Source organism: Bombina bombina, chromosome 7 (assembly GCF_027579735.1).
Source record: "Bombina bombina isolate aBomBom1 chromosome 7, aBomBom1.pri, whole genome shotgun sequence".
Lineage (NCBI taxonomy): Eukaryota > Metazoa > Chordata > Amphibia > Anura > Bombinatoridae > Bombina > Bombina bombina.
The window spans coordinates 629,421,960-629,445,147 of record NC_069505.1 but is presented as its reverse complement, the minus strand read 5'-3'; the positions used below and the strand labels follow the sequence as shown (position 1 = coordinate 629,445,147).

General features: G+C 42.0%; 1 protein-coding gene across 1 annotated transcript in view; it reads left to right on the top strand.

Annotated features, from left to right (window-relative positions):
* Positions 1 to 22,711, top strand: part of LOC128635650 (zinc finger protein 436-like) — a 37,007-nt gene extending 14,296 nt beyond the window's left edge. The window contains exons 3-7 of the mRNA XM_053688733.1: positions 1,232 to 1,354; positions 1,459 to 1,518; positions 10,482 to 10,605; positions 10,718 to 10,801; positions 20,850 to 22,711. Of these exons, the coding sequence (XP_053544708.1) occupies positions 1,232 to 1,354; positions 1,459 to 1,518; positions 10,482 to 10,605; positions 10,718 to 10,801; positions 20,850 to 22,261 (1,803 nt within the window). The 3' untranslated portion in view covers positions 22,262 to 22,711. The remainder of the gene's footprint in view (positions 1 to 1,231; positions 1,355 to 1,458; positions 1,519 to 10,481; positions 10,606 to 10,717; positions 10,802 to 20,849) is intronic.
* Positions 22,712 to 23,188: the final 477 nt, after the last annotated feature.

Below are 23,188 nucleotides of genomic sequence, written 5' to 3'. Positions count from 1 at the left end.
TATAAAATGGTTTAAAAACGTACTTAGAAGCTGTCAGTTTAGCTCTGTTGAAAAGGTAGTTAGAAAGCCCACTGCAAGTGGGAAATAAGACCCTCCCCCCTCCCCCTTCTTTTGCAGATGAAAAGACCCTTTACACAAACAGGAGCAAGCTGGAGAAGGTAGCTGACGGTATTCACATAAAACTTTGGGGCTTGGTTAGGAGTCTGAAAATCAGAGCAATGTTATTTAAAAATAAGCAAAACTATACATTTAAAAAATACAAAAAACCTTTATAGGCTTTATAAATAGATTATCTATAAAACATTTATGCAAAGAAAAAATTAGTGTATAATGTCCCTTTAATTAAAGAGAGAAAAGAAAGAATACAAATATAAAAAAATAGAATGAGACAAATAATCCCTTTGTGGGTGATAAACGTGGTTATCTGTGGCCTCTAATGCAAACACTATTGGCCCTAACAAAGGACATTAGAATGTTGCGTTAAAGGGACATTAAGCTGTTGGGTACAACTGCAGTAGGTCGCTCACTGCTCACTGTGTTTGTCCTTCTGTATCTGTCTGTAAAGCTGTTCTCTTGTGCTTACAGGTGCAGGTTAGTTAAGCTCTGCCGCCATCTTGGTGCACATGTATCATTGCATCCTGTGACAAAAGGCTGGTAGTGTGCACTGTTTCTTACAGCTGTACCGTACACTTTGGGATAGCACACATAATATAAAGGAGTATTAGATTTTGTTTACACGATTTGAAAGTTACGTAACCAATACGCTCAGGGTTAATATAAAGCGGTGCAGCCCCTGCACAGACAAACAGCTGATACAGCAAGAAGACAACAATATCATTGATCTTAGAATGCGCTGCTTCTGTCACAGGGTGTGAGGATACGTGAGATCCAAGATGGTGGCGCCCATTGTGAGGATGCAAAGCTTCACTAACCGGCACTGGTAAGGGGTTAAAATTAATGGTAAGTAGTAACCACACGCAGCCGTCCCTTTAAGTATTGCACAAACATACTTGCAATGTAGAGAGATTGGTACGTGTTACCAATAATTGGTACGTGTCATCTTTTATTCATACGTTATCTTTAATTGAGATATGTTAGCTGGCAGAAGACACAGTTTATCCTCCCGATTCATCCCTCTGTGTGAAGAACAACTAGATGTCCTTGTGCTGTGATAGGTCGATCTGTTTATTTCCTTATTCCATCAGATTTATTATCTTTCCTTTCACTACAGGTCCCTGTCTTGCAGCGCCTGGTTAGCTCTATAATGATGAATGAATTGACCAATGATAAGAAACAAATGGCTCAAAAAATAGTAAATCATGCGCTAGAGATTATCTACCTGATGACTGGAGAGGTGAGAATATTGTGTCAGTGCTCGGTGCTTTCACTGTGGATTGGATGTGTATAAACTACTGTCCATACAACTAAACCCTGACGCGTTTCTCTCTCGGTTTGTAGGAATCTACTGTTGTGAAAAAGAATTTCCCTCAAAGCAGCATTCACAAGTTGACTGGAGAGGTGAGAACTGGTGGGGAACGTCACATTATACAGAGACCCCCTATACTGACCAAGTGGTATCAGGACTTAGGTCTTTATGAGAAACGGTCGCTAATAACAGGACTGGCTGGGGAACTGCATTACATGATACTCACAAGATTATAATCACATTTACGTTTATATTACATTAATAACTACAGGTGCAAATCCACAAAATCCAAACCTATTCTGAAATACAAACTTTTTAATTATTTTTTTTTTTTAATATAATTATCAAAAACGACTATTTCCTGCCTGTAAGTCACAATCGTCTCTGCTTGTGTCTTTGGTTTTCTGTCTGTCTATATTTATTTAGTACAAAACATATCACCTGTCTGATTACTATACTGGTTATATGTATAAGCTGTATTATAACAAGTAATTATCATCTACATGACATAAGATATTGTTGTTTACAGTTAGTTCCACCAACTCCAAACTGTCCCATTTGACAGATACAAATATTCTGAAATCCAAACCCTCTCTGGTCCCAGGCAGTTTAGATAAAGGGTTTTCTACCTGTGTTAATGAATGTAACTGTATATACCACTGATCGCTAAGTTTGCCACCCTTGATGTTTTGAAACCACATTTCCCATGATGCTTAGGCACTCTGCAGTCTAGCTGAGCATCATGGGAAATGAAGTTCCGAAACATCAGGGGTGCCAAAGTTAGCTATCAGTGGTATTATACTATACAATTGTAAAAAAAAATTGCTAGCAATAAATATGCTAAAGGGGCACCAAACACCTTGTAATTAGATACGATTTCTGTTTTCTTGCTATAGAATAACGTCAGCCAAAGTTTAAACATTTTTAAAACAAATTAACATGTTGTTTGCTGCAGTTCTTTTCAATAGCCAAGCTCCACCCACTATTTACCTTATTTGGAGGAGCCAATCATCTGGGTTTGAGTATAAAGACAACAAGGCTAGCCACGGTCATTATGTTTGACATAAAGTGCAGTGTTTTTCAGTTGTTATCTGCTGAGAAGTCAACAGGCACAGATATTTAGCGGGGTTAGCTTTGAGAAGTCAGCAGGGAAATTTCCAGTTCTGAGAATTAGACAATTCACATGAAAAGGGAGCAAAATTTTGAAAAGTTGCTTTACTAGACATTTTATATTCAAGGTGTTTACTGTCCTATTAACCCCTTAACGACCGAGGACGTGCAGGGTACGTCCTCAAAAAAAAAAAAAAAGGCAGTTAACGCCTGAGGACGTACCCTGCACGTCCTCGGTGTGGAAAGCAGCTGGAAGCGATCCTGCTCGCTTCCAGCTGCTTTCCGGTTATTGCAGGGATGCCTCGATATGGAGGCATCCTGCAATAACCTCTCATGGCCATCCGATGCAGAGAGAGCCACTCTGTGGCCCTCTCTACACCAGACATCGATGGCCGGTATCGTTGGTGGGTGGGAGCCGACTTGGGAGGCGGGTGGGCGGCCATCGATGGGCCTTGTGACGTGAAGGGGGGCGTGATCGGGGGCGTAGCCGACGAGACGTGCACGGGGGGGGGGGGAGGCGGGCGGGAACCGCTACACTACAGAAATAAAATGATGATAAAAGTTAAAAAAATATATTTTTTTAATATTCAAAAACGCATCTAAGTGATCTGGAAGGGGTGGGGGGTTTCTCTTGGTGGGGGGGAAGCTACACTACAGAAAAGGGCAATTTTATTAAAAAAAAGCATCTTTTTTTTACTAAACTGGGTACTGGCAGACAGCTTCCAGTACCCAAGATGGCGCCCATTAAGGCAGAGGGGGAGGGTTAGAGAGCTGTTTGGTGGGGGATGAGTGAGGTTGGGGGCTAAGGGGGGGATCCTACACAGCAGCATATGTAAATATGCTTAAAATAAATAAATATACCTTTTATTTTAGTACTGGCAGAGTTTCTGCCAGTACTTAAGATGGCGGGGACAATTGTGGGGTGGGGGAGGGAAGAGAGCTGTTTGGGAGGGATCAGGGGGTCTGATGATTCAGGTGAGAGGCTGAGCTCTACACTAAAGCTAAAATTAACCCTGCAAGCTCCCTACAAGCTACATAATTAACCCCTTCACTGCTAGCCATAATACACGTGTGATGCGCAGTGGCATTTAGCGGCCTTCTAATTACCAAAAAGCAATGCCAAAGCCATATATGTCTGCTATTTCTGAACAAAGGGGATCCCAGAGAAGCATTTACCACCATTTGTGCCATAATTGCACAAGCTGTTTGTAAATGATTTCAGTGAGAAACCTAAAATTGTGAAAAATTTAACGTTTTTTTCTTAATTTGATCGCATTTGGCGGTGAAATGGGGGCATGAGATATACCAAAATGGGCCTAGATCAATACTTGGGGTTGTCTACTACACTACACTAAAGCTAAAAGCTCCCTACATGCTCCCTAAATGCTCCCTAATTAACCCCTTCACTGCTGGGCATAATACCCGTGTGGTGCGCGGTGGCATTTAGCGGGCTTCTAATTACCAAAAAGCAACGCCAAAGCCATATATGTCTGCTATTTCTGAACAAAGGGGATCCTAGAGAAGAATTTACAACCATTTATGCCTTAATTGCACAAGCTGTTTGTAAATAATTTCAGTGAGAAACCAAAAGTTTGTGAAAAAATTTGTGAAAAAGTGAACGATTTTTTGTATTTGATCGCATTTGGCGGTGAAATGGTGGCATGAAATATACCAAAATGGGCCTTGATCAATACTTTGGGTTGTCTACTAAAAAAAATATATACATGTCAATGGATATTCAGAGATTCTTGAAAGATATTAGTGTTCTAATGTAACTAGCGCTAATTTTGAAGAAAAAAAATGGTTTGGAAATAGCAAAGTGCTACTTGTATTTATGGCCCTATAACTTACAAAAAAAGCAAAGAAGATGTAACATTGGGTATTTCTAAAAGTGCTGCAGTCATTAAAGGGTTAATTACCTAATGAGAACCATTGTTTAATAATAAATGACTGATGTTGTGGTTGTCCTGCGGGTCATAGAAAAATGTGTAGATTAGAATAACACTTTGTTATTAGATGTTGCTGCGCATCAGACCTGTGAGATGTGACTCAGTAGCATCTGAAAATGCCATATTATATTCTGAAACATCCCTGCGCCATCTTACAGACCTTATTCCTGCTGGTAACGTGTTCCTGTAACCCCTCACTTGCCTCGTTCCCATCATACGCCCACCTTGCTTTTTGTTATTACTGGCGCCATCTTACAGACTTTATTCTTCTGGTAACGTGTTCCTGTAACCCTTCACTTGCCTCGTTCCCATCATGCACACAACTTGCTTTACGTTATTACTGGCGCCATCTTACAGACTTGATTCCTGCTGGTAACGTGTTCCTGTGACCCTTCACTTGCCTCATTCCCTTCATGCGCACAACTTGCTTTACGTTATTACTAGTGCCATCTTACAGACTTTACTCCTGCTGGTAACGTGTTCCTGTGACCCTTCACTTGCCTCGTTCCCATCATGCGCACAACTTGCTTTACGTTATTACTGGCGCCATCTTACAGACTTTATTCCTGCTGGTAATGTGTTCCTGTAACCCCTCACTTGCCTTTGTTCCCATCATGCGCGCAACTTGCTTTACGTTATTACTGGTGCCATCTTACAGACTTTATTCCTGCTGGTAACTTGTTCCTGTAACCCTTCACTTACCTTTGTTCCCATCATGCGCACAACTTGCTTTACGTTATTACTGGCGCCATCTTACAGACTTTATTCCTGCTGGTAACGTGTTCCTGTGACCCTTCACTTGCCTCATTCCCATCATGCGCACAACTTGCTTTATGTTACTACTGGCGCCATCTTACAGACTTGATTCCTGCTGGTAACATGTTCCTGTAACCCCTCACTTGCCTCGTTCCCATCATGCGCACAACTTGCTTTACGTTATTACTAGTGCCATCTTACAGACTTTACTCCTGCTGGTAACGTGTTCCTGTAACCCTTCACTTGCCTCATTCCCATCATGCGCACAATTTGCTTTACGTTATTACTGGCGCCATCTTACAGACTTGATTCCTGCTGGTAACGTGTTTACTGTAACCCCTCACTTGCCTTTGTTCCCATCATGCGCACAACTTGCTTTACGTTATTACTGGTGCCATCTTACAGACTTTATTCCTGCTGGTAACTTGTTCCTGTAACCCTTCACTTGCCTTTGTTCCCATCATGCGCACAACTTGCTTTACGTTATTACTGGCGCCATCTTACAGACTTTATTCCTGCTGGTAACGTGTTCCTGTGACCCTTCACTTGCCTCGTTCCCATCATGCGCACAACTTGCTTTACGTTATTACTGGTGCCATCTTACAGACTTTATTCCTGCTGGTAACGTGTTCCTGTAACCCTTCACTTGCCTCGTTCCCATCATGTGCACAACTTGCTTTACGTTATTACTGGCGCCATCTTACAGACTTTATTCCTGCTGGTAACGTGTTTCTGTGACCCTTCACTTGCCTCGTTCCCATCATGCGCACAACTTGCTTTATGTTATTACTGGTGCCATCTTACAGACTTTATTCCTGCTGGTAATGTGTTCCTGTAACCTTTCACTTGCCTCGTTAATATCTCCTGAGGGGGGTTATTGAACAGGGGGGTTTATAATCATGTTTGTTATGTGATTCAACCTGCTTATGTGTGATGTTTATGGGCTCGTGGTTGGAACTTTGAGACCTTTGGAAGTGACGCAGCCTTTTGGTTGGGCGTGCTTTTTTGCACTATTCGGTCCACCTTGTGTTCGGGCGTGGTTACGTTCCATTCCCCATTTCCACATTCCTGACTGTGTGGCGAAGGAGATATTCTAGTCCGCAGGGGTCTGGTCATAGGAGGTAGTGGGTGTCAGGTGCCGTTTTTGTTTTCATACTTTAGTCCATATTGATATTTCCTCTATCCAGTTATGGAGGATTCTGATGCTGAGACTGTGCTCGTTTCAGATTCTGTTATGGAGGATTCTGATACCGAGACTATTTTGATTTCAGATTCTGTGTCCGGTGACAAATCCGGATTGGCCTCGTTGACACATGTTAACCAGTTTTGTTCTGTATGCCATTTCAGAGCGCCTGGTTCCTCGGGCTCGGGGAATCAAGGGACTGCTGAACCATCCGCCTCTGGGGGTCCTGTCCTCCGAGAGGCGAGTTCCCTACCAATTCATACTTCTACACATGCGGGTAACCCAGTTTCTTATTCCTCCATGCAGGGTGGCGTGTTCCTCCCGGAGGTTGCAGCACGTTTTCACTTCCACATAATGTTGGCCATTGTTCGTCTCCAAAGTCCAGACGTTTCTTTGAGAATGTGCTCGTGCCCTATTGTCCCGGGCCTTCCGCCTTGGGTAGGGCCTCTACAGTTCCCCGCAGGTGTAACTGTCCCTGAGTGTTGTGCCTTTCATTACAGGATTGCGTGCCTTCGCGTATTGCTCAGACATGTTTTTCAGTTATTGAATGACCTTATCGTTACCAGATACAGGGATTTTCAGTCTGCTAATTTGAATGGTGCACCTCATTAGACATGTGGGGATGAAGTAATTTCCTGATTGTCATTTGTTTGAGATCTTTCCCAGTTTTTAAAGGATAGGGCTCCGTTTGGCTGGTCCTGCGGGTAGGCCTGTGTCTTTTTGGGCGTTAACCTCCGGGTTGCCTTATATTTTATTTATATCCGATGGGATGTCTTTTATTTGTTTTGTGTTTCCTTCTGGAATCTTCGGGGATTGATACTCTTTACTACTTCTTCGGAAGTTGTTTTGGACATGTTAGTCCTATGTTAAAAATGTCTGTTTTCTGTTTTTCCCCTTTGAGTGAGAATTTATGCAGGCTGGTCCTGTCGGTTTCGTTCGGTCTTGCGGTTGTTCAGACACGTGTAGCTGTTCTGCTCGGCTGGTTCGGTAGAAGCGCAGAGTGCTCAGGTTATCATTGTTTTTCATGTTCAACTAAGCATTCGAGAGGACCTGTGGGTCTGTGAGGTGGGAAGGCTTGTTTCAGTCCTTATAGCCTTCAGTCATAGATGGCCGGGCAGGGGAGTTTTTCCGCTGCGTCATTCTTTCTGACATCTGATTTTTTCCTCCCCCATGTGGTGGAGGGTTTGAGGGCTTAACGCCCCTTACCACAGTTGAGCTGTTTGGCCTTCATTTTTAGGCCTCTGGATTTGTCCTTTTTGGGCTTGATCCAACAGCTTGTACAGGATAGCTGTCTAGCATGTGGAAGGTTTGCAGTTTGAAACCAGTTGCAGCTCTTGACACCTTGCAGGTGTAACGCGTAAGCTGTTTATAGTGTATCTAGATACAGCTCTTACTCTTTGACGTGTACTGTCTGTCTGAGTTATAAGAGACCTTTTGGGTCTTCTTCCATTGTCTCCGGGTGAGTTGGATCTCCTTTTAGGGATCTGTGTTTCCGGGTGATGGTTGCTCCCTGCAGGGACTCTGTTTAGCTCAGAGTTTTCTGAAGCTGGGTAGGCTTAATGCCTTTCTCTTCATTGTGTCCTCTGCTTGTGCGGAGGTGATAGGGAGACTAGTGCTGCTAGTAGGATTTTTTTACCTCGAGGTATCCCTTGGTTGTCCTGAGGCTCTGAGAAGTATCTTCATACGACTTCTAGCCTTGCTCCTTGGAGCGTTGGACTTTAGCTAGGGGTGGTTCCTTCCTTTGGTCGGGGCTTTGGAGTTCTTCTTGCTATCCGGATTATCTGAATATGCATCCGTGTCCCTGGTGTCTGGCTTTTTGGCCTGCTGGGGTGTTTAGTTCTAGGGTAAGGTTTGCCTGAACTATTATGTTCCTGGACCTGTTTTTCTCCCTGAGACTTCTGGTTGATGAAGCTTCGCTTGGTCTTTTTCCTGACCCAGTTTTGGGTGGTTTTGGAATCTTGGTTCTCAGGGCTGGTCGGGTTGTTCCACGGTAGTTGGAACTTTGGCTATGTCCTTGGTCCATCTACCTAACCTGGGCATGGTTGGTCAGGTTTTCAGAGTATTTTTTACTCTTTGCCACCATCATCTGGTGGTTAGCTGTGTGGCTTGCGCCTCAAGGGTTGTTGGTTCATTCCCAGCTTCTGGCGCTGGATGTCCAATTTTTGGTGTGCCTTCGGGTTGCATTCCCCTGGTCAGGATTCCCTGCTCTGCAGGCAAATGGTTTGGCTGTGCCTCTGCTTGGCAAGCTACTTGTAGGGGGGTCCTTTTCTAGGACATCTGTGTTGGGAATTTCTCTTCCCAGTAGCCGGTGATTTGGGGCCTTGAGACAGATGTTGCCCTTCCGGCATCTTCCCTTTCCTTTAGGGGATGTTCTCCTCCTTATGGAGATAGAATACTTGCTTGGGGCTTCTCCTGGATGGGAGGCGGAAAGGTGGAATATGTTCCCCTGGGGTCTTGCTGGCTCCAAGTCAGACTTATTGGTCCTTTAGTTTGATAGATCCTTAGGTCTAGGGCTTTGCTGTCTGTTTTCAGAGTCGGGTTGTACTTGTACTCTGTGGGGATGGCTGTGCTATCCTTACGCTCGTTCCTGTACCTGTTTCAGGATTTTTTTTGTTCCCCTATCATGGATCCCTGAGGCTGGGTTGGTCCAGCTGGGTGTGGGTCTGCAGGCCAGGATGGCCGAGCGGTCTAAGGCGCTGCGTTCGGTCGCAGTCTCCTCTGGATGTGTGAGCCTTGTTGAGTTTATCCTGTTAGCTCAGTCTGCCAGGGTATAGATTTTCCTTTCAACTTGCTCCATTGATTTCAGAAGAGGGTTTACTCTTTCTTTGGGTGAGGGTATACTCCCATTCTCGGGGGGCCTCGATTGAGGTTTGGTGTTCCCCTTTTTAGGGACCTGTGTGTAGGTCCGGCAACTTAGGTTGCCTGGAGCGTGCCCTCTGTCTGGGGGTTGCTTTTGCTGTCTTTTTTTCTTGCTTGACTGCTTCTTCCTCCTCGCAAGTACCCTTTGTGTCGTCCTGTTATGGACTCTGTGTTCTCAAACTTGGGGCTTTTCACCTGGGTATATTACACACTTTTTCATGGCGATTGCTTTGGTATTCTATGGTCAGACACTGGGAGGACTTTGCCTCTTCAGTTGCATTCCGTGCTTGCAGGATGTTGGAGAGATGTCTTTTCTGTCTCTGTGCCCAGTCTTATCTCGGGTTTTGCTTGGTATAGGTGCAGCCTCCTTTCACTGTTTGATCCCCTTTGGGTCTCTGTGAGCTGGGCTCACTTTTGGAGGTGTTTTTTTTTTTGTATTAGGGGACATTTCGGTTTCCTTGGTTCTCCTTTGCCTTGTCCCATTGGGGGTTTCGGCTGGTGTCTCCTTCATTTGTGGGGGATGAGAGGTGGGGGACCGTTGGGCGACGGTGTCTCCTGGAGGACTATTGGCTCAGTGAAGTCTGTTTGCGGTCTCTAGTTTGGCTTCTGGACTGACTGCGAGTCAGTGTCTTTGGGATTTTTCCTCTTAAAATTTTCTCAGTTTCGTACGAAGCGGGTTTTTTTATTGGGTAGAGGTTCAGGCCTGGTGCCCTCAGTATGGGCCGCCTATTGCACCCTCCCGTCTTGGCATTCAGTGTCCTCCATAGCTATTGTGCACAGTGCACAGCTCCCAAACCTTAATTTTATGTGGGGCGTCCTTATTTATTCTTCTGGCACCTTTCACCCTGATATTTCTCCTACTGTTCCCTGTTCCTCGGCAGAATGACTGGGGGATGAGGGTAGTGGGAGGAGTATTTAAGCCTTTGGCTGGGGTGTCTTTGCCTCCTCCTGGTGGCCATGTTCTTATTTCCCAAAAGTAATGAATGCAGCTGTGGACTCTTTCCATAAGAAGAAAAGGAAATTATCAGGTAAGCATAATTTATGTTGTTCCTGCTGGTAATGTGTTCCTGTAACCCTTCATTTGCCTTGTTCCCATCATGCTCACAACTTGCTTCACTTTATTACTGGCACCATCTTACAGACTTGATTCCTGCTGGTCTCATAGATCTCTATTTCTATTGGGTTGTATGTTTTTCAGGTTCCTATAAGATGTGGTGATGTTGCTGTCTTCTTCTCTATGGAGGAGTGGGAGTATTTACAAGACCAGAAGGAGTTTTACAAGGATATCATGGTGGAGAATTGCCATCATTTCACTAGCTCAGGTGAACATTTTTTTTAAAAGTAAATAACAGAATACACAACCCAAGCTGGAACATGAAGCAAATTTGTAAGATATCGGCAGAGATGAACCCAATTCATTGTCTCACATAACAGGGCACCTTGGTGAGAATCTAGACAATGAACTAACGAACGAAATGGATATTCAGCAGGTGAAGATCAAAGAGGAATCCTATCCAGGTCAGTGATCCAATGGACAAACTAAATGAGTAAATATTACTGGATTCTGATATTTACATTCAGAGGTCTCTGATACCTCTGAAGAAGGCTGCTCGTGCCTTTCGGCTATTTACAGAGCCAAATTTGTTCTTGTGAAACACACAAGGATCTGAAGTTGCACAGATTTAATGGTGTTGCAGTTTTACGAGAATAAATTTGGTTCATAAAAAAAGCCCAAAGGCATAAGAAACCGCCTTCTTCTGCGTTCAAAGGTATCCGAAACCTCTGCATGTAAATATCTAGAGTCTGAACCTTTAGGATTCTCAGGTTATATTGTCATGACCTTTAACAGAAGGTTTTTAGTAAGTCAAACTGAGGAATAAAAACACCACACACAGATTCTCATAAGTTAAATTCACTTCTCAGCAGGCCTCTCTAGAAAGCCTTAATCATTCATTATCAGTTGTTTTTTAATTCCCCCACCTTTGCCAAATCACACCATACCTTAGAGATGGGTATTAGCCACATAGAATTAGACTGGCAAAGGGCAGTGTTAGCTACAAAATTTGCTGTTCATTGCACCACTATCTATGAGATTTTCATCAAGCTTCTTTTGGTATAGGGTACCAACTAGAATACATAAAATATTCCCTCAGAGGTCGGCTAGGGTCATATATACATATTTGGTGGAGTTGTGACAAAATACGGAGATTATGGTTCAAAGTTGGGAGACTCCTTAACCCCTTAAGAACCACAGCACTTTTCCATTTTCTGTCCGTTTGGGACCAAGGCTATTTTTACATTTCTGCAGTGTTTGTGTTTAGCTGTAATTTTCCTCTTACTCATTTACTGTACTCACACATATTATATACCGTTTTTCTCACCATTAAATGGACTTTCTAAAGATACCATTATTTTCATCATATCTTATAATTTACTATAAAAAATTATAAAATATGATGGTTTGACCCCCAAAATCTGTTACACATCTACAACCACCAAAAAACACCCATTCTAAATAGTTTCTAAATTTTGTCCTGAGTTTAGAAATACCCAATGTTTTCATGTTCTTTGCTTTTTTGCAAGTTATAGGGAAATAAATACACTTTGTTATTTCCAAACCACTTTTTTTCAAAATTAGAGATAGTTACATTGGAACACTGATATCTTTCAGGAATCCCTGAACATCCCTTGACATGTATATATATTTTTTTAGAAGACAACCCAAAGTATTGATCTAGGCCCATTTTGGTATATTTCATGCCATCATTTCACCACCAAATGCGATCAAATAAAAACAATGGTTCACTTTTTCACAATTTTTTTCACAAACTTTAGGTTTCTCACTGAAATTATTTACAAACAGCTTGTGCAATTATGGCATAAATGGTTGTAAATGCTTCTCTGGGATCCCCTTTGTTCATAAATAGCAGACATATATGACTTTGGTGTTGCTTTTTGGTAATTAGAAGGCTGCTAAATGCCGCTGCGCACCAAAACGTGTATTATGTCTTGCAGTGAAGGGGTTAATTAGGTAGCTTGTAGGGAGCTTGCAGGGTTAATTTTATCTTTAGTGTAGAGTTCAACCTCCCACCTGTCACATCCCACCCCCTGATTCCTCCTAAACAGCTCTCTTCCCTCCCCCACCCCACAATTGTCCCCGCCATCTTAAGTACTGGCAGAAAGTCCAGTACTAAAATATATTTTATGTTTTTTGTGTGTATTTAAAAAAAAATAATAATATTCTGCTGTGTAGGACCCCCCAACAGCTCTCTAACCCTCCCCCTCTACCTTATTGTCCGCCATCTTGGGTACTGGCAGACAGCTGCCAGTTTTTTTTTTTTTGTTTTTTTTTATATTTCTGTAGTGTAGCTGCCCCCCCTCAATATCCAACCCCCCCACCCCCTCCCAGATCCCTTAGCTGACGAGTGCGATCGGGTTGATTGACACCTCCCTGCTGGCGGCTGATTGGCCGCGAGTCTGCAGGGGGCGGCGTTGCACCAGCAGCTCTTGTGAGCTGCTGGTGCAATGCTGAATACGGAGAGCGTATTGCTCTCCGTATTCAGCGAGGTCTGGCGGACCTGATCCACACTGTCGGATCAGGTCCGCCAGACTTTAGTAAATAGAGGTCATAGTCTTTAAGAATAATATGTTTACTCATTATCTTACACCAACGTCATGAAGGGCCTATGTGCCTCATCAGACCACATATGGACCTTTTGTTTGCGGCTGCCTAAACAAAGATGAACTTAAGACAAAAGTGGAAGATATGCTATGCTACTGGTGTTGTTTTCTTCTTTGCTCCAGCTGATAGACATTTTATTTGGGTATTTAACAAGAATAGTAAAATTCATGTTTAGTAGCTCCCTCTGTACAGAATGACCAAACTGTGTGTTTTTACATTTCTTTCTTTCCTAAGATATGGAGAGCCCACAACGTCATTCAATTACTAGTGGGAATATTACTCCTGGCAATCAGGAGGAGGCAAACAGCACCACAGCAAAGCTGTTAAGTGTCACTCCCCTACCCATAATCCCCAGTCATTCTCTTTGCCTCTGTGAATGGAGGAGGTAAAGTTTGGTGTCTGAAGAAATTAATTCCTTTTTCGGGTACTTTTCCCTGCAAGCAAGGATTTGGGTTTAGTTGAGTCCACTTCAATCTCTTCAGTAGAGTAGTGGTGGCTTTTAAGCAGTTAAGAAGTTGTGAGATAGTCCTTGCTTTTTCTGCCCATGGTACAGAAATCCAGAGTTGGTTACTCTGTTCTTTCTTTTTCTACAGGTCTCTGTAAGGAATATGTGTCCTTTCATGCCTTGTGAGGTGTCTTCCTGCCGGACAGCTAGACTGCAGGTAAGTGCTTTTATCTTCTAGGTCTTGGAGACTTGCACTTCAGAAGAATATGTCAGATGCAGTAGATGGGGACATTTTTAAAATCCTTTATACAGGATTTTCTTTGGCAGTGGGAAGGCACATTATGTATGTTGAGACTAGGGGTTAATCCTCCTTTTATTGGGATGTTTTTCCTTCTAAATACAGGGAGAGTCCACAGCTGCATTCATTACTTTTGGGAATACAGAACCTAGTCACCAGGTGGAGGCAAAGACACCCCAGCCAAAGGCTTAAATACCTCCGCCACCTCCCTCATCCCCCAGTCATTCTTTGCCTTTCGTTACAGGTGGTTGGTAGAGAAGTGTCGGAATATTACGGAAGTTCCTTATGGAGGGTAGTACACTTCGAGTTGGGACTGGAGTTTTTAAGTAGTATTGTCAGCCTCTCAGTGAGAGCATTGATGAAAGTTGAAGTCCAGAGATGCAGGGAGAGTCTTTCTGCAAAATCATCCCAACTCATATTAACAGCTCCTTAAGCAATCAGCGTTGACGAGTTTCGCTGCCTGCTTTTCTGCACTTAAGTCCATGTCAGAAGCGCTGCTAGAGTCTGTCAAACTTGAAGGATTGTGTCACTGTTCCACAGCATAGATTCCGGTAAGATAGTTTGAATTTTTATACACTTGTAACGTTAGTAGACAGGGTCTCAGTGGGACTCCTTTATCTTTATGGAATCAAGGGTTAATATCTCCGGAGGGGGATTATTGAGCAGTGGGGGCTTTAATCATGTTTGTTATGTGATTTTGACTGCTTATGTGTAGTTGTTGATGTTTGGGGCTCATAGGCCTTTACGGAATGCACAGGTTAATTTCGAGCTGCACAGTTTTTATGGACTGGCACATTTTTATTAGCAGGAGTGAATCTTGCACGTTGCACCCCGTGACCGGGTGTGGTCGCATTTTTTGTTTCCCATTTCCATATTCCTGACCATGCAACTGCGGAGAGGATCCTTTTTCTCTACCTGTCTGGGTCATAGGAGGTAGTGAGTGCCCCAGCAATTGGGGGTGTAAGGTGCCAGTTGTTTTTTACCGATAGTCTACTTAGTCGAGTTAGGGAGGATTCTGATATGTTAGAGGGGGTTTCCTCTGATTCAGATTTTGATACCTGTGTATATTGTGAGGAGGCTCGAGTAAAACAGCCCTCTCAATTATGTTCGGTATGCCGCAATAGAGTGTTCTCATCTCCCCATGTTGGAACATTAGAGACCACTGAGCCATCCGCCTCTGAGGATTCGGCATCCCGTGAGGTGCGTTCCCTATCATCTTCAGTTCTTACACAGGCGGTTGCCCCGCATGCCGTTACCCCTTCTCCTGAAGGAGGCCTTTTTCCACAAAAGGTTACTGCACGGTTTTGCATGGCCATATCTCTGGCCTTAGTACATTTGCATCTTCCTGCCACATGCAAGCGAAGGCTTAATCTGTGTACTCCTACCCAAGGTCCGGCATGTAAGAGGATTTTGGTATCTGATCAGTCTTCAGGGGAAGCGGTGTCCTGTGAGGTTTCAGAGGTACCACCTTTAGGGTCGGAGACCCCGAATACTCTGACGAATGTGAATTTTGCTTTTAAATTTAGAATGGCTCGCCTGCGTGTACTTCTGAGAGAAGTTTTGGCGACATTGGAGGATCCTAATTCTGATCCGTCAACTGAATCTCAGTCTGCTGATTCAGATAGCGAGCTTATTTAGACGACTGGAGGGATGGTGATCCTATTCCTTATCGTCGCTATATTGTTATCCTTTGTTTTTTGTATTAGATTCCCAGTTCGGAGCTCTTGAGGAATTGTCGCATGATGGGCGGGACCTGTTGGTTTCACTTTCCCTTGGGCTATCTCATGTGTGCACTTGACTATTTTCTTTTCTAATCCGGTTAGGATAAGTTTTTAATTTTCTTTTATTTCTGAGCGTGAGATTATGTTGAAACTCTTCTTAAGAGGAGTTTCCGCTCTGGGATTCTGGTATAGTGATTTTCATGTCATGATTGATGGAATCTTTCGGGTGGAAGTTCTATAAAAAAAAAACAAAAAAAACCCCAAGAAGGTTGTCTCTGGTCGAGGTGACGCTCCCTCGATATGTCTGAGGCTATGTTTAAGCTTAGGAGCTTATATGTTTTTTTTTTCTGTTTATTATTCTCAGTTTTCTGGCCCTGCTAGAAATTTAGCATTTTCCATTTGAGCCTTGAACGGATATGTCGTATCCTTCATATTGGGCTGGTCCTGGTTGGGTATAGTTACTGTATCTCTGTTCTTTTGTGGTTTGTACAAATATGTTGTACCCTGGCTAACAGGCTGGTCCTGTTTGGGTACTAGTTACCCCTCTTCTTTCTTCTTCTCAAGAGGTTATTTTTCGGTCCAGAGGAAGCCCTTCTATCCTGGATGTAAGGCTGGTCCTGATTAAATTGTCTTGGTTGGGCGTCTGATATTGGATTGCATGCGGTCCAGGTGGCCTACGAGTTAATACCCTGCTTTGCAAAGCTGTTGACTTGGAGTTGAATTCTGCTGTGGCAGTTTTCTTTAGGAGCTAGGTTTTGTCTCTCTTGATAAAGGGAGGACGGGTGACTTTTTTATGGAGTTTTTTTACCGGTTCCTTTTCTCAGGAGTGTATGTTCCCTTCCTTTGGTGCTCCATAGGGGTTCTCTCGTTTGATTTGGTTTTCTATGTTCTCTATATAGAGCTTATTTTTTCTTACTCTTGAGGGTTGATATATGGTTCTCTCTTCCATTACCAAGGGGATGGATAATTTCCTTTCATGAGGAAATCCATTTTTTCAGGACCGTAGTGTCTCAGTAACCTCGTTATGATTCTAGATTTTCTGGAATCTAGTTTTTTTTTTTTTATACAGTATCCTGTTTTTCTGGGTTCTGGTTGCTCCCATTTTCGGCGGTGCTGCTACTCAGGTTGCCCTCCCTCATAAGTCTGATGACTGCTATATTTGTTTGGCATCTCCTCATCACCTAGACATCTAGACACTTATGGATAATGCTTCTTGCACTTGGTATTCACGTATCTACCACCAAGTTGTTTCTACCCACTAAATTTATTTTAATTTTATTTTTTCTCTGTTATCTATTTTGTCTTTGATATCAATTTGAATTTAAGTCACGAGTTTCAACAATTTTTACTCACGCAGCTGCACTTACGTTATTATTTTTTCCCTTGTGCATTTTTCACGCAAGTTGTTCTCACGCTATTTAACACATAGTGGATTATTTGAAGGTTTCTGTAGGATTTCCATTTTTTAATTTTTTTCATTTTGTTTGGACATTTTTTTATTTGTTATATATATTTTTTCGCACTTAATATCTTTTTGGACACAACATTCTTTCAAACTTTGCTATATTTATTGGACATCATTTGGACACATTAGCGGATCATACTAGTATTAGTTTTGGTTTGGATATAAATCTCAATTTATGGTTATCAATTGGACATAGAGGAGACTACAGTTGGACCCATCTGGACAGTTACACACTGACCTGAAGATTGCCTTTCATCTAACTAGTTTTATCCATCACATTTGTATTGCATATTTTTAAGATTGTCTTCATATATATTTTTAATGTGTTTTTTTTAATGGTCTTTTAATGTATTATATGTTTAACATGGATCCATGAGATTATATGTATTGTATGTATTAATGTATTATTAAATTAAGTGATTTTAATTTATCTATACATATTTCACTTCGTTGATATTTTGCTTTGCCTCCATTCGGTCAGACGCCTGGGTCTAATATTTGATTACTTTTGCTCATTATTGGTGGTAACTAGGTATCACTCCCCCAGGCTATAAGGCTTTGTAAGTTGGCGCTTAGTCCATCTCTCCTTTCCACTTAGACAAACACTTTCAGTTTGTGGCTCTTCCATTTGACCTTGCCAGAGCTCCCAAAATTTTCTCAAAGGTTCAAATAGTTGTCAAGCAAACTATCATACAGAGATCTTGTTGTCTTTTCTACTTCCCACGGTTGGTAAGTGAATCTGGAAAAGAGTTCCCTTGTTCCAGCTACAAGGGGGTTTTCTTAGGGACCATAATAGATTTCCTATCTATGAAAAAATTTCTGATGGAGGTCAGAAAATCCAAAATTCTCTCCTTGCCTCTTTCTACAGTCTACTGTTCGGCCATCAGTGGCTCAATGTATGGAGGTAATTGGTCTGATGGTCGCTTCCATCGACATTGTTCACTTTGCTCGATTCCATTTGAGAGCTCTGCAATTATGCATGCTCAGACAATGGAACGGAGACCATTCGGATCTGTCTCAGAGGATATATCAAGACTAGTGGACAAGAGACTCTCTCCCGTGGTGTCTTTCTCAGGACCACCTGTCTCAGGGCACATGCTTCCGGAGACCTTTTTGGGCGATTGTGACCATGGACGCCAGCCTGCTAGGCTGGGGAGCAGTCTGGGACTCGTTAAAGGCGCAGGGACTATGGACTCGGGAGGAGTCTGCTCTCCCCATAAATATCTTGGAGTTGAGAGCGATTTACAATGCTCTGATGGCTTGGCATCAATTGTCTTTAGCCAGGTTTATCAGGTTTCAGTCAGACAACATCACCTCAGTGGCTTACATCAACCACCAGGGAGAAACTCTGAGTTCCTTAGCAATGAAGGAGGTGGCACTGATTATTCAGTGGGCAGAAGCTCACAATTGTTGATCTGCCATCCACATTCCTGAAGTGGACAACTGGGAAGCAGATTTCCTGAGCAGACAGACATTTCATCCCGGGGAGTGGGCTCCCCATCTGGAGGTGTTCTCCAGGTTAACCCTCAAATGGGGGGGCGGAGTTGCATCTGATGGCTTCTCAGCAAAACGCCAAGCTTCCAAGGTACGGTTCAAGGTCAAGAGATCCTCAGGCCGCTCTGATAGATGCTCTGGCGGTTCCTTGGGATTTCGGTCTAGCATATCTGTTTCCTCCGTTTGCGCTCCTTCCACGAGTTATTGCTCGTATCAAACAAGAGAGAGCATTGGTAATTCTAATAGCTCCTGCATGGCCTCGCAGGATCTAGTATGCAGACCTAGTGAAGATGTAATCTCCGCCGCCTTGGAGGTTGCCTATGAGGAAGGACCTTCTAACGCAGGGTCCATTCCTCCATCCAAATCTTGTTTCTCTGAAGCTGACTGCTTGGAGATTGAATGCTTAGTTCTTTCTAAGCGTGGATTTTCTGACTCGGTCATTGAGACCACGATCCAGGCTCGCAAACCTGTTACTCGAAAAATGTACCATAAGGTATGGCGTAACTAACTTTATTGGTGTGAATCTAAGAGCTACTCTTGGAGTAGGGTCAGGAATCCTAGAATTTTGTCTTTTCTCCAGGTAGGTCTGGAGAAAAGATTGTCAGTCAGTTCTCTGAAGGGTCAGATTTCTGAATTATCTATTTTGTTACACAAGCGTCTGGCGGATGCGCCAGATGTTCAATCTTTTTCTCAGGCCGTGGTCAGAATCAGGCCTGTGTTTAAACCTGTTGCTCCTTCTTGGAGCCTTAATCTTGTTCTTAAAGTTTTGCAGCAGGCTCAGTTTGACCCAATGCATTCCATAGATATTAAGTTGCTATCTTGGAAGGTTTTGTTTCTTATTGCTATCTCTTCTGCTCTGAGAGTTTCGGAACTCTCGGCTTTGCAGTGTGATTCGCCTTACCTTATCTTTCATGCGGATAAGATGGTTCTTCGTACTAAATTGGGGTTTCTTCCTAAAGTGGTTTCATATAGAGATATTAATCAGGAAATTGTTGTTCCTTCTCTCTGTACCAATCCTTCTTCTCATAAAGGAGGTCTGTTGGACAACTCGGATGTTGTGCATGCTCTAAAATTCTACCTACAGGCAACTAAGGATTTTCTTCTGCACTGTTTGTTTGTTTCTCAGGAAAGTGTAAGGGTCAGAAGGCTACTTCCACCTCTCTTTTCCTCTGGTTGAGAAGTATGATTCGTTTTGCTTATAAGACTCCTGGAAAGCAGCCTCCTGAGAGAATTACAGCTCATTCCACAAGGGCTGTCTCCTCTTCTTGGGCTTTCAAAAATGAAGCCTCTGTGGAACGGATTTGCAAGGCTGCAACTTGGTCCTCTCTGCATACATTTTCCAAATTCTTTAAGTTTGATACTTTTGCCTCAGCTGAGGCCTCTTTTGGGAGAAAGGTTCTTCAAGCCTTCTGTTTAGGTCTGCCTGTCTTGTTCTCCCTCCCTGTTCATGTTGGGTATTCGTTCCCACTAGTAATTGATAACGTTATGGACTCTCTATATCTTAGGAAAGAAAACAAAATTTATGCTTACCTGATAAATTTCTTTCTTTCCGTATATGGAGAGTCCAGGACCCCACCCTTTGTGTTATTCCTTTTCCATTTCTCTTCGATCGAATGACTGGGGATTATGGGTAGAGGAGTGACACTTAACAGCTTTGCTGTAGTGCTCTTTGCCGCCTCCTGCTGGCCAGGAGTTATATTCCCACTAGTAATTGAATGACATCGTGGACTCTCCATTTCCGGAAATAAAGAAATGTATCAGGTAAGCATACATTTTGTTTTTCTGTACTATTGTGGGACATGTTTGTTCCTGATTGTATCTGCTTCCTAAATAAAGACTATTAAAAAAAAAAAAATCTCATCTCAATAGAATAGTAAATGGCAAACGTTATTGATGTGGTTTCGTCTCTTGATTTTTATTCGATTTCCAATTCGTACACAAATTTATAAAAAATAAAAATTATAAATAAAAATTACAAAATTATAAAAATATTTATTAGAAGTATGGAAGTAAAGTTAATTGGTTTAAGCGATATGACAATAACTTTTAATGGTTCCGATAGAGAATACAATGGAAAAAAAACCTTCCCAATTTATTTCTGTTAACAAATTCATCTCTTTCACTTAGTCTCCCTTGTCAAAAGATGGCACCTTTCTATTAGCGCATTCTAAGGTAGGTTCGGGAGTGGGCAGAATATCAGATCAGTGCCCAAGCTGGTGTTTATCACGTTTCTATACGTGCTTGAGCACTAATCTGATACTCATCATTGGGTGTCATGGCGGAGCATAACAAAAGAAATACATTATTGTTTATGGTTTATATTCCATAATCACATTCTCTAAAACGTTCTTTGTTGATCATAAGTAGATAATTTCTGAAGATTAGATTGTCACAGTTAATAAACTTGACAAATAGAAATTGTTGTACATATATAGTTTACATGTTTTGTTTTTTCTTGCAGATTATTTACTTTGCATGGATGAATATATGAGCTGGAATATATCAGTAGATATACACACAGCAGCCTATACATCACGAAAGATAATAGTGGACCATACTGGTCTCCCTCCAGAGGTTCAGTTAGGTGTGGAAGGAAACTCACCTAAGGCATCAACCTCCTGTGAAAAAGGGAATCTTCCATCTACTGTATCTTACGACTTAAACCAAAACATTAGCACTTTAAGTAAAGGACTTGTTCATAGCCTCAACAATGTGAGATCAAAAACCAACATGAAGAGAAAAACAACTTGTACAGATCACCAAGCTAAAGAGAAACCTCATCGTTGTACGGAATGTGGAAAATGTTTTGCTTTCAGATCTCGTCTTATTGTACATCAGCGAACACACACGGGTAGTAAACCTCATACGTGCAATCAATGCAATAAACAATTTGCTTTCAAATCTCTCCTCCTACGGCATCAGATGTCGCACACTGGGGAGAAACCTCATAGTTGTAACGTATGTGGTGGGAACTTTAGTTCTAAATATTATCTTCTTACCCATCAAAGAATACATACGGGAGAGAAACCTCATGGGTGCAGTGAATGTGGAAGACACTTTGTTAATAGATCTAACCTTGTAGCACATCAGAAGTTACACTCGGGAGAGAAGACGCAAATATGCGACGAATGTGGTAAATCCTTTGCCTCAAAATATTATCTTATTTCACATCAACGGACGCACACAGGGGAAAAGCCTCATAAATGCAATGACTGTGGGAAATCCTTTGCTTATAGATATCACCTTACTATACATCAGAGATCACATACAGGAGAGCAACCATATCAGTGTAACGATTGTAAAAAGCGATTTACATTCAAATCTCACTTTATAAAGCATCAGCGATTACACACGGGGGAGAAAGCGTATACGTGCAATGAATGCGGAAAACACTTTGCTGATAAATATCATGTTGCCATACATCAGAAAACACACAGTGGGGAGAGACCTCACGGATGTAAAGAATGCGGGAAATATTTTGCTAATAAATCTAATCTTGTTGCTCATCAAAGAGCGCACACTGGTGAAAAACCTTATACGTGTAATGACTGCGGAAAACAGTTTGCTAACAAATCCACTCTTGTTGCGCATAAAAAAATGCATACGGGAGAAATGTCTCATAAGTGCGAGGAATGCGGAAAACAGTTTGTGAACAAATCGAACCTCGTCGTACATCAGAGATCTCACACTGGGGAGAAACCATTTACTTGCAATGAATGTGGAAAACACTTTGTTAATAAATCTAATCTTGTTGTCCATCAACGATCACATACAGGGGAGAAACCTTATGGGTGCAAAGAATGTGAAAAACGCTTTGTCAACAGATCTAATCTTGCTGCTCATCAGCGATCACATGCTGTGGAGAAAAAATAAGATATTTATTTTCTTTCAATTGGATTACACTTTATAGCAAACTAAAGCTTCAAAATGAAGCAGCCTAATCCACAGCAAACGAGAGCTGGACAGTATCAGTCATCAGTATCAGACGTTTATTGCAGAAGGGTGGAGAATTCTAGTATTATGAGTTTAATACATTTGATATATTTAAGTAAATACTGCATGTATGACATGTATGAACAGTGTAAGTACGTAATACATTTTGCATTTGTGCAATAAAATCTTTTAATAAAGATTACTCAAAAAAACAAAAATGTAACTCCTTGTAAGAGTTCAGCTAATTTATGACATTGTTAAACAATCTAATTTTCATCATGTGATTTTTATCCTTAGATGGTATCGGCGTACGGATGGAAAAGCTCCATAAGTTAAACGTTTGAATCGCTATTTATTTAGTGTGTGATAATAAAAACGCACATCACTCTTGTTGCGGTGTCTTATTTGAACGCTAGTTATATGTCTTTATGTATTAAGTATTTATTAGAGACGTCTACGGCACTGATTCTCAACCACCGTATCAGGACACTCAGCGAAGGTTGTCACACACAGAGATGTATTTTGTAGAGCAGATGATCCGTGCCGAAAATTTCTAGTGACACTGTTTAAAGGGACATGAAACACAAAATTCTGCTTTAATGATTCAGACAGAGCAGGTGATTTTAAAAAAAACTTTTACCTTGTTTTTTTTGTTTCTTTTGTTGAAAAGCAGTTAACATAAGGTCTATATGGCAGCAGTTTTGCAAGACTGTTATCTTTTGCAAGAGCACTATATGGCAGCAATTTTTCCTGCAATATAGTGCTCCAGACCTACCTAGGTATTGCTTCAACAAAGAATATCATGAAACAAAGCAAATTTGAAAATAGAAATGAATTAGAAAGTTGTTTAAAACTTTATTTTCTTTC